The sequence below is a fragment of the Notolabrus celidotus genome, chromosome 18 (genome assembly GCF_009762535.1).
Source record: "Notolabrus celidotus isolate fNotCel1 chromosome 18, fNotCel1.pri, whole genome shotgun sequence".
Classification (NCBI taxonomy): Eukaryota; Metazoa; Chordata; class Actinopteri; order Labriformes; family Labridae; genus Notolabrus; species Notolabrus celidotus.
In genome coordinates, this window is record NC_048289.1 from 6,102,812 (window position 1) to 6,118,896 (window position 16,085).

At 45.4% G+C, this 16,085-nt stretch overlaps 1 protein-coding gene across 1 annotated transcript in view; it reads left to right on the forward strand.

Moving 5' to 3' along the window:
- fasn (fatty acid synthase) overlaps nucleotides 1-15,580 on the forward strand; it is a 38,699-nt gene extending 23,119 nt beyond the window's left edge. Inside the window, exons 19-42 of the mRNA XM_034707711.1 lie at nucleotides 343-528; nucleotides 654-833; nucleotides 916-1,119; nucleotides 1,275-1,597; nucleotides 1,700-2,092; nucleotides 2,323-2,490; nucleotides 2,608-2,723; nucleotides 3,123-3,271; nucleotides 4,020-4,223; nucleotides 4,355-4,505; nucleotides 5,409-5,587; nucleotides 6,164-6,283; nucleotides 6,585-6,707; nucleotides 7,008-7,231; nucleotides 7,368-7,569; nucleotides 7,750-7,901; nucleotides 9,651-9,742; nucleotides 9,828-10,222; nucleotides 10,529-10,720; nucleotides 10,838-11,062; nucleotides 11,209-11,420; nucleotides 11,562-11,660; nucleotides 11,774-12,025; nucleotides 12,754-15,580. Coding sequence (XP_034563602.1) covers nucleotides 343-528; nucleotides 654-833; nucleotides 916-1,119; nucleotides 1,275-1,597; nucleotides 1,700-2,092; nucleotides 2,323-2,490; nucleotides 2,608-2,723; nucleotides 3,123-3,271; nucleotides 4,020-4,223; nucleotides 4,355-4,505; nucleotides 5,409-5,587; nucleotides 6,164-6,283; nucleotides 6,585-6,707; nucleotides 7,008-7,231; nucleotides 7,368-7,569; nucleotides 7,750-7,901; nucleotides 9,651-9,742; nucleotides 9,828-10,222; nucleotides 10,529-10,720; nucleotides 10,838-11,062; nucleotides 11,209-11,420; nucleotides 11,562-11,660; nucleotides 11,774-12,025; nucleotides 12,754-12,891 — 4,679 coding nt within the window. The 3' untranslated portion in view covers nucleotides 12,892-15,580. The remainder of the gene's footprint in view (nucleotides 1-342; nucleotides 529-653; nucleotides 834-915; nucleotides 1,120-1,274; nucleotides 1,598-1,699; nucleotides 2,093-2,322; nucleotides 2,491-2,607; nucleotides 2,724-3,122; nucleotides 3,272-4,019; nucleotides 4,224-4,354; nucleotides 4,506-5,408; nucleotides 5,588-6,163; nucleotides 6,284-6,584; nucleotides 6,708-7,007; nucleotides 7,232-7,367; nucleotides 7,570-7,749; nucleotides 7,902-9,650; nucleotides 9,743-9,827; nucleotides 10,223-10,528; nucleotides 10,721-10,837; nucleotides 11,063-11,208; nucleotides 11,421-11,561; nucleotides 11,661-11,773; nucleotides 12,026-12,753) is intronic.
- The last annotated feature ends 505 nt before the right edge of the window (nucleotides 15,581-16,085 follow it).

Genomic DNA, 16,085 nt, shown 5'->3' on the forward strand with positions numbered 1-16,085 from the left:
CTGATTGAAAATGTGGAACTTTTTATCATATTCTACAAGTGAAGGCAGAGCTTGGTTTATTTCATTTTCTGGTAAAACGTAATCAAACATATTTGATATTTTGGAGCTAAGATGGATAAAGGGCTGTTTTCGTTTTGAGAAGAAGATTTATGGAGTAGCAGAAATGCGACTGGTTATTTCCATATAATGAAACAGATTTATCCCTTAAACATTGAATATGGTGCTCAGTGTCAGTGATACTGCACCTCTCTTTGTAGCTTCACAAGCTTCCTCAGCAAACATGATAAAATCCTCACATCCCTTAAACTCTGCATCTCCTCTCATTCTGCGTTTGATGTTCAGGTAAGGTGAGCCTCCTGCAGGACGCAGCCCTCGACTCATTCCACGCCCAGATTCGTCAACAAGCTGCCAACGAAGACAGTGATCCCAAAATGAAGCTTACAGCTCCTGACATCTACAAAGAGCTGCGCCTGAGGGGCTACGACTACAGGAAGACCTTTCAAGGCATCTTAGAGTCCAACAATGCAGGTAGCAATGAGAGTGTGTTACATCTGTCCTGTTTTAAGTGCCTCAAGAAAAAGTTCCTTCACATGCTCCTGGCTGAAGTAGCGCTGATTGTTTTTGGCATCTGTGATGTGTTTGACTTTCTCCAGGAGACAGTGGGAAGCTGCAGTGGACAGGAAACTGGGTGACGTTCTTGGACACGATGCTGCAGATGATCGTCGTGGGGCTGTCAGGTCGGAGTCTCCGTTTGCCGACGAGGATCCGCTCGGTGTGCATCGATCCGGCTCTTCATCAGGAGAAGGTCAGCGAGTATGCAGAAGGAGAGCAAGGTGCGTTTTATCAAGATGTTAAAGACGGATTCACTAAACTGTGATCATGTGACGGTTATTTAAACATATCTGCTTTCCTTAGCTGTGGACGTCCACGTGAACAGATGCCTTGACAACATCACTGCTGGTGGGGTTCAGATCTGTGGTCTTCACGCCACTGTGGCCCCTCGCCGTCAGCAGCAGCAGAGTCCCCCCACTCTGGAGGAGTTTGTGTTTGTTCCCTATGTAGAGAAGGAGTGCCTGACAGCCAATGGGAAGCTGGCAGAGCAGCTGAGGATCTGTAAAGGTATGACAGATACACCCTCTGTGACTCCTCTGTCTCAGCAGACAGATCAAACTTTACAGCGACATACAGTGTCCACAAAAGAACAGGATGATGAAGAAAAGGATGTTGGACAAACTAAACTCATCCGCTCCTTCTCTTTGTTTGCATCCGTCCAGGTTTAATCCAAAGGCTGCAGCAGAAGTTGGCCAATCATGGTGTGAAGCTGTCCATACCCGGGCTTCAGGGGGAGTCAAACGGCCCCCTCCCCAGCCTGGAAACTGAAGCATCTGAGCCCAGCCTGGCTCGTCTGCTGACGCTGCTCTGCGGCCTGGAGCTGAATGGAAACCTTCAGTCTGAGCTGGAGCAGACGGTGGAGAAGGAGAGGGCATGTCTGCTGCAGGACGGTCTCCTGCAGGGTCTGCTGGACCACCCTGGACTCAGACACTGCCTGGACACTGCCCTGGAGAACATCATGCCTGGAAAGATTAAAGTCCTGGAGGTAAGACTGTAACCATATCACAGAGCTCATTACGATGCAGGTAATCACCCAGATTCAGCTCTTTGAGTCGGTCTCACCCTCCACCTCTCCTGACTCCTCCAGGCTTTGTCAGAAGATGGTCAGCTCTTCTCCCGCGTGGTTCCCCTTCTCAACATTCAGCCAATGCTGAGTGTAGATTACACCGCCACAACAGCCAACCTGGAGCTTCTGACTCCCCATCAAGCCTCCCTGGAGGAGCTTATGGTGACTTCAGCTCAGTGGGACCCCCTCACAGGTCCGGCTCCAGGAGGTGCAGCAGACCTGGTGCTGTGTAACCACGCCTGGGGTCCTCTGAGGACGGAACCTGGACTGCTGATGGCAAATTTAGCTACAGGAGCCAAACAAGGAGGGTTTGTTCTGCTGCACACCCTCCTGAAGGGGGAGACGCTCGGGGAAACAGTGACGTTCCTCTCCAGTAGCGCTCAGAACAGCAGCCCGGGCAGACTGCTCACACAGGTCAGTGTTCAGATCAGGAAGGACGACAAGGATAATTACAATAATCTAAATTTATAGCAATGTCCTTTTTAAAGTATACTAAGGCCTGTACTGACATTTTATACAATCTGTATACTCAATCAGAGTTCAGATTTCAATGAATGTTTTTCTGTAATAATTTAGTTGTAAAGTCAGTCTCATGAGATGTTGATGTGTGCTAAGAGGACATGTTTTCCTCCCTCTGCCTCCAGGCTGAGTGGGAGAAGGTGTTTTCTGAGGCGTCCCTCAACCTGGTGGCTGTCAAGAAGTCTTTCTACGGCTCCGCCCTCTTCCTCTGCCGCACTCAGTCTCCGGGTAAAAAGCAGCCTGTGTTCCTGCCTGTGGACGGCACCGACTACAAGTGGGTGGAAACACTAAAGGTGGGTACTTTACGTTTCAGTGTGTGTGACTTATGAAAAGTCAAACAGTGGCCTGTGACACTTACAGTCTGTCAGACTCAGCTTGTCTGTGACAGCAAGTGTGTGTTTCTGATGCAGACGACCATCGCTGACTCATCAGACTGTCCGGTTTGGTTGACGGCCTCTCAGGCTCACTGCGGCATCGTGGGAATGGTCAACTGTCTGCGGCAGGAGCCAGGGGGCAACAGAATACGGTAAGACACACGTCCTCGACACACTGTAAATAGATACTGCAGATTTCTCTGAAGCAGCATTTCGGCCAGTTGAAAGCGACTGGTGCTGTTAGTGCGAGGATTAGTCACTGTTCAGTTTCACTTTAGGGTTTTAACATATAGCTTTGTGATAGAACTTAAAAGACATTAAACAATCAGTGTTTTGTAAGCACTTATTTAAGGCACAGTGCAGAATTTTTAACTGATTTTGAAATCGTCACATGGGAACTACAGTCTTCATCCTGGATTAACCCTACCAACGTCATCCACAGTGGTCACCAGAGTCAACACAGCCTCAAATCTCCTCAAAGTACCTTTAACCTCATAATTTATTCTTTGAAATGCTCAGTCTGATGTTTTTCCCCTTTCTGTGTTTTCCAGCTGTGCGTTTGTGTCCAACCTGAACAAGTCCTCTACAGTGCCAACCCTCCAGCCCAAGTCCATGCAGTCAGTGTTGGAAGGGGATCTGGTCATGAACGTGTTCAGAGACGGACACTGGGGCGTCTTCAGGCACCAGCTCATCTCTCAAGGTACCAAAACATCCCTTATATCTTCTGTTCTGATTCACAGATTGTGTTACAGAACAGATCCATAGTGTGATTCTGTGGGAAGCTTTACTGTACAGCGTTCAGACTGAGAGAGAAACCATGATCAGTAAACACTTTCCATCACATCCAACTGACACTGTTTTCCCCATGAGCCTTACTGAACGGGAATCATTGTTGTAGTAGTTTTTGTTGCACAAAGTGTAACATTGTGAAGTTATAAACAAAGCCTGGACTCGGCACTCAGCCTATAAATCTCATGTTTACCTGTTGACACATCCTAATCACAGGTTATCTATGTCAGCCGTCACTTCTGGAAAACTCTGGCTGACTAAATCCTTCTTCCCTGAAGTCAGCGGAGTGCATCAGAGAGACGTAAACTCTTAACAGGAACCCTCTTTAAGTCTCTTTCCCTCTTTTGCATCAGTGAATAATTCTCCTCTCTGTTAAAGCCTTGAGAAAAACAAATGCAGTGCAAGATGCAGAAGGACAGTTGTCACATCATGAGCGTATAAAGAAACCGCTGAGATTGATATGAGAAATGAATCTGGGGCACAGTTGGCCTAGCTGTTAAAGCGCATGCCCCATGTACAGAGGAGAGGTTAGAGTCCTCATTGCAGCAGTATTGGGTTCGACTCCCATCCACATTTCCGCCTCTTCAACTGTCTCATCCAAAAAGGAAAAAACTCCCCAAAACATAACTTTTTGTCTTCTGTCTGTTTGTGTTTTTCAGATCTGAACGAAGCGTCAACAGAGTTCGCCTACGTCAACGTGCTAACTCGTGGTGACCTGTCATCTCTTCGTTGGATCGCCTCTCCACTCCGACACTTTGTGACCAGCGACCCCAACGTCCAACTCTGCCGCGTCTACTACAGCTCCCTCAACTTCAGAGACATCATGCTGGCTACTGGCAAACTGCCCCCTGATGCTATCCCAGGTAATGAATGTAGAGCATCATGAACCCCAGAGTCTCTCACCGGCTACTAATGTTACATGGGACCACTGACTGTGAAAACAAAGGCTTAAAGTGAGTCATTTAACCTCTCCTCTACAATGTTGATCTTGTAGGTGACCTGGCTCTGCAGCAGTGTATGCTGGGTATGGAATTTTCTGGCCGTGACCCCAGCGGTCGGCGCGTGATGGGGCTGCTTCCTGCTAAAGGCCTGGCTACAAGTGTGGATGCCGACAAACGCTTCCTATGGGATATTCCCTCCAGCTGGTCAGTGTCTCAGGTTTCACATATTCTGCGTGTGTTCACTCAGCTGCTCACTGTTCAGTCACTGTTCATGCTGCAGTTGGAGAAATCATGTTCCTACTGAGGCAGGAGATTTAGTTTTCATTTAGACTGATGGAGATGTAAAACCAGGCTAGAGAGTAAGTGCATCAAAACTTTACAGTTAAAAAAGAGCGAGGACTGAAGCTGTGTATGTTTCACAAGTTCACCAAAGTGCAATGATTTTAATTTCAAACACTGAAATCACAATCAGCGTTCTATTTTTATTTCTTTTCATCTTTGGCTTCTGAAGAGAGAGAATAATGTCCAAAAACAACTGTGTAGCCTGTCAACTGCATGAATCAGTATTGTCAGGCCTCTTGATCAGATGTTACACAACAGGTGTTTCAGTCAACTGCAATATACACTACCAGTCAAAAGTTTGGACACACCTTCTCATTCAATGTTTTTTATTTATTTTAATTATTTCCAACATTGTAGATTAATACTGAAGACATCAAAACTATGAAATTATCTGGTTGTGCTATAATCTGGATTACAACAGTAGTCAAATAGGGCTATCCATTGTGTACTAACCCCAATAATTCCATATATGTTCTTTCATAGTTTTGATGTCTTCAGTATTAATCTACAGTGTTTACAATCATTAAAATAAATACAAACCCTTGAATGAGAAGGTGTTTCCAAACTTTTAAATGGTAGTACACCTAGAACGATAACTTCAGGCATGGTCTAAAGTTTTGTTTAAAATGTGTTCTTGCTGCCCTTAAAAACATCTTGTTAAATAGTTATTGAAACTGGACTGTGTTGTGTGCCTGGAGATGGAAATATAAAGGACTGTTGTATCTTACAGTGTTTGTATTATGATACTCTTTGTTTGTTGTGCAGGACTCTGGAGCAGGCAGCCTCAGTCCCGGTGGTCTACGCCACAGCGTACTACTCTCTGGTTGTGCGGGGCCGGCTCCGCCCAGGAGAGTCTGTCCTCATCCACTCTGGGTCAGGGGGCGTCGGCCAGGCGGCCATCGCTATTGCACTTAGCAAGAAATGTAAAGTGTTCACCACAGTCGGTGAGTGCACGGATTCCTGAGTCACTGTGAGGTTTATTGTTCTGAAAGAAAAACCATCACAGCACACTTTGTTTCTCAGATGTTTGTTTTTCATGTTCATGACTTTCTTTCTTTCTTTCTTTCTTTCTTTCTTTCTTTCTTTCTTTCTTTCTTTCTTTCTTTCTTTCTTTCTTTCTTTCTTTCTTTCTTTCTTTCTTTCTTTCTTTCTTTCTTTCTTTCTTTAAGTATCTAGAAATACTCTCCTCTTTATTTTACCAGGATGATATATCATGTTTGAGACTACAGAGCTCATGCTGTTTTAGAATCCTTACTCATTTTTGGAATCACACACTTCAATAGAAATTCATTTATTCTTTTACACTAATGTTTCATAATGAATCTTAGAGCTGATACCGAAGTTAAAGACAGGATCTGTTACCTCCAGATAGAAGAGATAGTCTAACTGTTTCATGGTTGTATGAATCCTGCAGCTTCAGCACAGTCTTGATGTGTAATGAGTCAATAAGTCATAATTATAACTCTGATACAGTTTATCACCCATCCTAACCCTCACATTTCTGTGTTTATTGTAATCAGGCTCAGCAGAAAAGCGGACCTACCTGCAGGAGCGGTTCCCTCAGCTCACTGCAGAGTCCTTTGCTAACTCCAGAGACACCACGTTTGAACAGCACGTCCTGCTGCACACACAGGGACGAGGTGAGACGATGAAGAAACAAGGAATTCAATTCTTTCTGTACATGCCATGAAACACAGACTTACACAGGAGAATATCTCACTGCATTCAGGTCAGGTGTGAAGTGGTGATGTCTTGACGCTTCTTTGGGATTCAAGTGGAAAGAAAGACTTGATGATTAGATTTATTAAAGTTTGTAAAATCAAGATTCTAGCAGAACCTCTCGTGTTTTTAAGTTGACTCTTACACCGACCGCTCGGTTACACGTTCAGCTAACAGTGGGACTTGATTTGTGTGAAATATAAAGTATCTTTTGTGTTTCAGGTGTGGATGTGGTGCTGAACTCTCTGGCAGAGGAGAAGCTGCAGGCCAGTATTCGCTGCCTGGCCAGACACGGGCGCTTCATGGAGATCGGCAAATTTGATCTGTCCAACAACTCTCCGCTGGGTGAGTAGGAGACCACAGGATCTTTAATATCAGAGACAAATATATATAACTGTACTCAATTATCTGTACCGTCAGTATATACGTAGAGCTGTGAAAGAAAAGCACTCTAAGTGGTTGAGGAAAAGAGAGGCTGCAGTTTTCATCATGCAGAGAATAAACAAAGTTCTGCCATAATCACAGCTTTGGTGCATCAGCCCCGCCCACCTGTCTGGTGCCTCTGTGCATCACACTCTGGAGATGATGTGTACCAAGTGTAAATGTCCCACCCCTCATGTTGTTGTTGTTGTTCCCTCTCTGCAGGCATGGCTCTGTTCCTGAAGAACGTTGCGTTTCATGGCATCCTGCTGGACGCGCTCTTTGAGGAGGGCAACAAGGAGTGGGAGGAAGTGTCCCAGCTGCTGAAGGAAGGCATCATGGGAGGTGTTGTCCAGCCTCTGAAGACCACAGTGTTTGAGAGAGACCAGGTGGAGGCGGCGTTCAGATACATGGCTCAGGGCAAACACATCGGCAAAGTCCTTCTGAAGGTCGGTTTGAAGTCTGAGCATCAGCTTAAGATAGAATAAGATGACTTTTATTTCTATCTATCATCAAACTGTCGTGGTGTGTTAGGAAGAGAACATTGAAAGTGTTAATATTTGTCATTGCTTCCTCTGCACACAGGTCTGTAATGAGGAGAAGGACGCAGCGGTCAAAACATCCTCTCCACTGTCTATCCCAGCGATCTGTCGTACGTTCTGTCGCCCCGCCCACTCTTACATCATCACCGGGGGGCTCGGGGGCTTCGGTCTGGAGCTCGCTCAGTGGCTGACTGAGAGAGGAGCCCGGATACTAGTGCTGACTTCCAGATCAGGAATCAGGAACGGTAGGTACCGCTCAGATTCAGGTAGAGCTTCAGTCAGCTGCTGTAATGTTGACCTCTAAGTGTCTCAGAGAGGTCACACAAATACAAACAACACATGTGAAGCATGAATGACACGAGCTGTGATAGATACGTGGCTCGTGGTGCTGCTGTGACACGTTTTTTCTCTGTGACTGCTGCTAGGTTACCAGGCGAAGCGCATTCGTGAGTGGCAGAGTCAGGGTGTGAAGGTGCTCGTGTCGACCAATGACGTCAGCACACCGGAGGGGACCGAGCGACTCATCGCTGAGGCCAGCTCACTGGGGCCAGTGGGCGGAGTATTCCACCTTGCTATGGTAAACACACAGAGCAACCTAATCATCATCATCATCACCATCATTAGTAGTCCCCCTCACTAAAGAGACAACAAAAACTCTGATTTGTTTAGTCATTAGAAAATAATCTGGGCATGTTTTGTTGGAGTTTGAACTCTGCCGTCATTTCAGTCCAGCTGTCAGATCAGTGACACAGTCGGGTTTTGGGAGTCATATTGTGCCGTTCAAGTACAGAGGCTTTAGCCCAGGTTTGATTCTGACCTGCAACCTTTTGCTGCAGGTCACTCTTCACTCTCTTTTCTCTTTACAAAACATTCGTGTTTGCCGACTTGTGAAGGAGAAGAGTTAGCAGTGACAGCAGAACAGAGAGACTGTGGGGCATTCAGTTAAGCTGTTTTCGAAACGACCTGCAACATACTACATACGAATGTAGCAGGCAGTAGGTACTGCCTACTGCATACTGCGTTTGAAGGTAGTATGTAGTATGACTGTTCTGTTGGATCTGGTCTGCAGGATGCTGGGCCAGGCGTTGCTGGATTTCTGGTTTCGGAAAGTGGAAGTAAACAACGGCCAAGCTGATAGAGAAACTGCTTCTGTAGCATCACTTATGATTTAAAAAGTTAAGAACTGGTTTATATGGAATTTAATGATTTATACAGCTCATAAAAACTGAGTGCCCCCCTTCAAAAAAAAAAAAAAGAAGAAGCAGAACGTTAGCGCTGTGCATTGTGGGAAACAGTACGTGAGGGAGACTGGTCGATTGCATACTGAGAAGATTTCCTGAATCAGTACAACATTCGGGTAGTTTTGGCATACTGCAGAATTTACTCTTGTTCTAATACTACATAATGAAGTTTTGCCAAATCAGTATGTACTGCGAGTATAGTAGGCGGTTTGAAAACAGCCTTAGTGTGTTGAGGTGATCATGACAGTGCAGGGTCAGGTGTGTGTGCCTGATTGTCTTTGATCTGGAGCAGGTGAGGGAAGCTTATATAAACTCTTGGGGTCGTGCTCTCCATTCTGACTCATCAGCTGACCGTCTGAGTTAGTGAGAGGTTGCTCCTTGTGTTCTCTGTGGCTGTTTTCGAAACCGCCTATTATACTGAACAAGAGCAAAATCTGCAGTATGCCAAAACTCCCCGGATGTTGTACTGATTTGGGAACATTTCTAGGTATGAACGGACCAGTCTGCCTTGCGTACTGTTTCCCATAATGCACAGCGCTAACATTCCATCAGCTTGGTCGTTGTTCTTTCCAAAACCGGAAATCCGGCAAACCCTGACCCAGCATCCTGCAGAACAAATCCTACAGAACTGTCATGCTACGTACTACCTTCAAACGCAGTATACAGTTGGTAGTGTGTGGCAGGCATGGAGCACAGACCTGGCAGGTGCTCTCTTCTGATTGGCTCCCTCCTCCAGCAGCACAGTTGGAAGCACCTCCAGCCTAGATGACCACTCATACTCAGCCACACAGACCACTTCACAGCAGGACTTATAAAGCACACAGGAAAGAGGGTGTGACAGCGGCCATAACGATCAATCTTAGCTTTTATTTTTGTTGTTTTTTATCAGACACATTTAACCTCAAGGATTAGATGCAGCTGTTGCAGTCGCTTTGCTGTTGCAGGCTGAAGCAATCCTTCAGAGCTTAAATTCAAAGAATAAAAATCCCTCCACTGACTTTCTTTTCTGTCATTACCTCTCTGAGATGTGCTGCAGTGATTCCTCTTCATGAACATCCCTCTCGTTGTGTGTTTGTCATCATCAGGTGTTGAAGGATGGCATGTTGGAGAATCTGACTCCCCAGCTCTTCATTGATGTCAACAAACCCAAATATGATGGCACCTTAAACCTGGACGAGTAAGAGGAACAGACACGTCAAAACTGTGTTACACTCTGCTTTATCTTCTCTCTTAATCTTCACCGTCATCCCTCCTCTCTCCAGAGTGACCAGAAAATCATGTCCAGACCTCAGCTACTTCGTCACCTTCTCCTCAGTCAGCTGTGGCCGAGGCAACGCCGGTCAGAGTAATTACGGATACGCCAACTCTGCCATGGAGCGCGTGTGTGAAAAGCGGCGCTACGACGGCCTGCCCGGACTGGCGGTCCAGTGGGGTGCCATCGGAGACGTTGGCGTGATTCTGGAGACGATGGGTGGCAACGACACGGTGATCGGTGGCACTCTGCCACAGCGCATCGCGTCCTGTCTGGAGGTGCTGGATCGCTTCCTGTGCCAGCAGCGGCCGGTGATGTCCAGCTTCGTGCTGGCGGAGAGGACGGTGGTGAAGAGCGAGGGAGGGAATCAGAAGAACTTGGTGGACACTGTCGCTAACATTCTCGGTAAGAGAGAGTTTGGGACTCACCAGTGGCCCCATGATATGATATGACCGCAATCCTGAAGTCCTGATGTCAATCAATCAATCAATCAATCAATCAATCAATCAATCAATCAATCAATATTTATTTGTATAGCCCCAAATCACACCAAATGTTATTTCAAGACGCTTTTACAAACATAGGAAGTATAGACCACTCTATGTCAAATTATGAACACATCTATGAGAGTTCCATTCTTCTTTGCCAGCGTCTGTTTTTCATTCCTTGAGACGCCGCTCACAGATCCGTCTCTGTTACGTTCTTCCTCAGGTGTTCGTGATGTGAGCAGCCTGAACGCTGATTCCTCATTGGCTGATCTGGGCCTGGACTCTTTGATGGGTGTGGAGGTTCGTCAGACTCTGGAGAGAGACTACGACATCGTCATGACCATGAGGGAGATCCGCCAGCTCACTATCAACAAGCTGCGAGAGCTGTCCAATGGCAAGCCAGCTGGATCAAGTGGTACGAAAACAATACAAAACAACAGCAACAACAACATAACTGGACTGAAGCATGTGGCTTTTTGAAACCAGCAGATCCGTTTATAAAATGATTTTCTGTGTCTTCCCCTTCATGTAGAGTCTTCCCTGGGAACTAAAAGAAACAGTCTGCAGTCCGTGTTGGAATCAAACCTGACCCAGATGTTAGTCAACCCCAGCGACTCCACAGTGACGCCACTCAACAAGGTCCAGAGCCAGGAGAGACCTCTGTTCCTGGTCCATCCCATCGAGGGCTCCATCAACACCTTCAAGACACTTGCTTTCAAACTCAATGCTCCCTGCTACGGCCTGCAGTGCACCAAAGGTAGGCTCACAAACGTTGCTTATTCAGGCTCCTGAGAGACGACACATCTATGGTTTGCATATTCAGTTATGTAAAAATCTGAGTGTGTATCTGTGAGTCTTTTATTGCTGTTATAATCTCACTTTGTCTGATCTGTCCTCCTCCAGCTGCTCCTCTGGACAGCATCCAGTCTCTGGCAGCATACTACGTGGACTGCATCCGACAGGTGCAGCCTGACGGGCCGTATCGGATTGTCGGGTACTCCTTTGGCGCCTGTGTGGCGTTTGAAATGTGCTGTCAGCTCCAGATACAGAACCAGCCGGTGGAGCACCTCTTCTTGTTTGACGGATCACACTCCTACGTGGCAGCGTACACGCAGGTTAGAAGAAGGGTTTATACTTTTTATTTAGTCCCAAATATGACACTGTTTAAAATATTTGATTACATTTTGTAGTTCTAGACAGCCTGACATGTGTGGGATCGTAGATAAGATTGAGCAAGTGTCTTGTTTTGTTTGCAGAGCTACAGAACCAAGCTGACACCAGGGAAAGAGTCTGAGGCTGAAACTGAAGCCATGTGTGCTTTCATCCAGCAGTTTACAGGCATCGAGTACAACAAGGTACGAACATCCAATCAAACGAGACTCTTAAACTGTGTCCGTGAAGAGTCCTGATGTCCATCCATAGACTGTATCAAACATGAGATCTCATCCTCTCCTCTCCTGACTTGCAGCTTGTAGAGGCTCTCCTCCCGTTGTCAGACCTTGCAGCCCGAGTGAACGCTGCAGTGGACCTGATCGCCTCCAGTTACACCACCGTCAGCAAAGACATGCTTCACTTTGCAGCCAGCACCTTCTACCACAAGCTGATGGCTGCTGAGGGCTACAAGCCTGCGACGACATATCACGGCAATGTGACGCTACTGCGAGCCAAAGCCAGCAGCGTATACGGACAGAGCCTGGGAGGGGACTACAAGCTCAGCGAGGTAACTCAATCAATCAATCTGTATTTGTATAGCGCCAAACCACAACAAATGTTATCTGAAGACTCTTTACAAACAGAGCAGGTCTAGACCGTACTCTATGTTCTATTATTAACAAAGACCCAACATCAAGACAGGATCAGATCCAGTCCCCTCTTACAGACAGGACTCAGTCTGATCTCATCTTAATCCACCATGAGCAGAACACTTTGCAGCATTTAGCAAGTTACAGTGGCAAGGACAAACTTCCTTTAACAGGCAGAAACTTCCAGCAGGACCAGACTCATGTTAGACACACATCTGCTGAGACCGTGTTGGAGAGAGGGATAGAGGGAGATGAAGAGAGAGAGAGATGATGGTGGTGAGACGGATAGTATAGGTTGTAGCAGCTGGAGTCTGGCACGTCCACAGCAGTAGGAACCTACGAGACAAGGGAGCTCATGGACTCCAGAAAGGTCTATGGTTAGTAACTTTAATGGGACAAGGAGAATTAAAGTAAGTGACAGGCAGAGGAAAAACTTCCTACCTCGAGAACCAGACTCATGTTAGACAGCCATCTGCTGAGACTGAGTTGGGGTTGGAAAGAGGGATTGAGGAGAATAAGAGAGAGAGAGAGTGATGATAGTGAACTTTCACATGGGGAGGGGGGATTTTAGGGGCCCTAGAGGACAGTGTTTGTGTCCTTGTATGAGTGAATGCTGAAGACGTTCTCTCTGTTTTTCCGACTGTAGGTGTGTGACGGCAAAGTGTCAGTCCATGTTGTGGAGGGAGACCACCGCACCATCATGGAGGGAGAGGGAGTGGAGTCCATCAGCAACATCATCCACAGCTTCCTGGCTGAACCACGAGTCACAGCCAGAGAGGGTTAAACAGACCCCACCCAAACAACCACACCTCCCATCACCTCCACCTTAAAAAACTAATTTCACAACATTCCCTAAATGTCCTCCTCATGGATGTGTAGGTTTCATTTCCTTTTGTACTGTGAGAGTAACGCTGTTCGTCTTCAGGCCCACATGTTTGACCGTCTACTGTCCCAAACGCACCTTATTGCATCTCCCCGACTTATCAGATCGCTTAGCCGGCAGACATGTGAGCCGTCAGTTTGTACAGCACGAGTGACATCGTCTCTTTATGTTGCCATGCAGTTCTACTTTTTACATGAGCTGTTTTTGTAGAGTAGTCCCAGAGAGTTAGACGTTAGAAACATCACATAATGAAACATAATCCATCAATCAAAGCTTGATTATCCTCAAAGCCTTATCGATCAGTGTTAGAGCTATACGCTAACTACAAATGTCTGACACACTGACTGAATAGACTTCAACGATGCTCAACAGCTCCTTCTCATCTCACAGGTTTGAGTACCAGATTAATCCAGCACATCAGAACGCAAACATGAACTCGGGACTCATACAAAAATTAACCACTTATAACGAGCAGTACAAACAACTAGAGGCCCTTTTTCTATATTTTGGTCTTTTTTATTTGCTTATTATGTGACAAAGGAAAATGTGGGACCTAACATTGTGTGTTGTTTTTGTTGTTTTTATATTTGTGTCTGCCTTGAAGCAAAGCAGCAGCAGAAGCCGATGTGTATTTCCTGTCTACTGAGACATTAACTCACTAATATTATCATAGATTATTTTGTCTTTCAGTAACTTTACACGGTGGTTACAAACGAGATGCAGACTGCTGCAAATACTGTTTATGGTACTGTGTAATTACAGCAGCTCTCGTCCTCAAAGCTAATGTCTGGGTTTGGTTCCGTGTTTCGTCGCTGCTCTCTTCACTGTGCTATCCTTCCATTAAAGGCTCGAAAGCCTCTAAACAAACCATAAAAGAGGAATGATCCGTATTGCTCTCTCATAAAACTGATCACGTATCATTAATCGAGGTTGTAACCCTTTATTGTCTTTGCTGCACAAAGCGACCTGGTCAGTGTTATTTTCTGTCCTAACAGAGTCATGTCCAGTCCTGCTCTGCTGTGCTGTGATTGGTTAGAGGTCAGAGACTGAACTTATGATGTCAATCTGTCAGCGTGAACCCAAATTAAAATCTTGTACAAACCAAATCAGGGAGTTTGGTACTTTAACATAGAGCTGGGCGTTATTGAAAAAGATGTTATCACAATAACATTTTTCATATCGGTCGATATCGATAATTTTCACAATAAATTTAAAATCATTCTTTCATATCATTTTAAAGGCAGATTTTTTTCTCCTGAGTGAAAGCTGAAGAAACCAGACGGTTTGTTAGCTTGTCTCTTGGATTTAGTAGTTTAGTAAATATCCAAAATATCTTAACTAATGCAGTTTAGTGGTCTTTCTTATCAAGCGTGTTTTCACTCTGCTGGTTGGTTTTCTTCAGTGTCGCTGTCGCTCGTTTCAGCTGTTTACAAATGTCCAAACGTCTTTAAGCCCCTCCTACCTCTTACCCTGCAACATGATTGGCTGTTCCATGCCGTCTTCTTCTGTTTAATGTTGGGTGGGAATTAGCGTTTAAGACACACTAGCGCCCCCTCCCTTACCTGTGGTTGGAGTGAGTAATTACAGGTTTAAATATATCAACGTTTTATCCTACATTTGTTGCATCTATATTGAGAAAAGTAATTTCCTGATAATTATCGTTATCCTTTTATCGCCCAGCCCTACTTTAACGTAACCAATATCTGAAACTTGACATTGTTTTACACCCACTTGGTTGAGAAAAATGAATGAAGCCAACATTAACCAATCACAGTGCAGTAGAGAGATAAAAAAAAAGGCACGAGATCATCTCGTTCATCAAACCTATTTCTACCCTGAGCTGCTGCTTCAGCGCAACAACTGTATGATCTCTTGTGTAAGCTTTAGGTACTCTATTTCCATTAATTAATAACCACTGATCCAACATGGTGACCAACAGTTATTACACAGTTATAGTTGTTATTGACTGTACTCGTCTGTATCTGTCAGATCTTAGGAAATGTGCTTTCGCCTGACTCATTAGGAAATGAAGATCTGTGATTGGTCGAAGCAATCATTGCAGGCCAACTTTACTCAGCCGTCAAACTTGAAGTCAACACTTTGTTGTTTTCTGTGTGTGAACATAACCGGAACACATAACGGGAACACGTCATGTTCTAAGGGACGAAACTGTGACGGTTACAGTATTTTTTGTTACACTCATTGTGCTGTTCTGAGTAGATTTAGTGCTCATATTTCTTACTACATGTATCACCTTTGGTTAACTGACCTCTCAGGCACCTGCTGAATGTGGATTTCTGATCTGAACAGCAGGAACCTGAGCATCCGAGCGTCTGTCTCTGACTCCCATGACCCTCACTCGGTTTCATGACCCCGTTTGCGAGCAGTCTAGTCCCATCGCACACTGCTGTCAGCCCGACCTCTGAGACCTCTGAGACCTCTGATTTGGTCTATGACGGGTTGGAGAGCTGGAAGCAGATGTGGTGTCTGAATGCAGTGAGAAGGAGAAAGAAGGGACAGAGTGTGCTCCTCTTGTGATGTTTTTCCAGTTTGTGGTGTTTAAACTAAAATAAAAACCTTGTTAATCACACTCTTACTCTTTGTGTTTTTTTTCCATTACTCTGACATGCTACAGAGAAAACAATCACATCTTCAGTAGATATATCATCTGTAGATAATTACACTGTTTAATCTGTCAGTGCTGACACCTGAAGTCCTGTTAGCATGAAGTCGGGTTCCAATGTTGACGGATTAGAGGTTAGATTACTGTAATTCCCTTTTATCAGGCTGCCCTAATAAGTCTCTAAAGACTATTCAGCTGGTCCAAAACTACTAGAACTAGGAAAAGAGAGCACATCTCTCCCACTAGCTTCTCTACCTCTGGCTCTCCATAAAATCTAGAATAGAATTTAAAATCCTTCTTCTGACCTACAAGGCTCCTAATGGTGAGCCACCTTCGTATCTTGAAGAGCTCATAGTGCCTTGTTACGCCTCCAGAACACTACGCTCCCAACATGCAGGGCTGCTTATCGTACCTAAAGTCTCTAAAAGGAGTATGGGAGGTAGAGCCTTCATTTATCAGTTCCCTCTCCTTT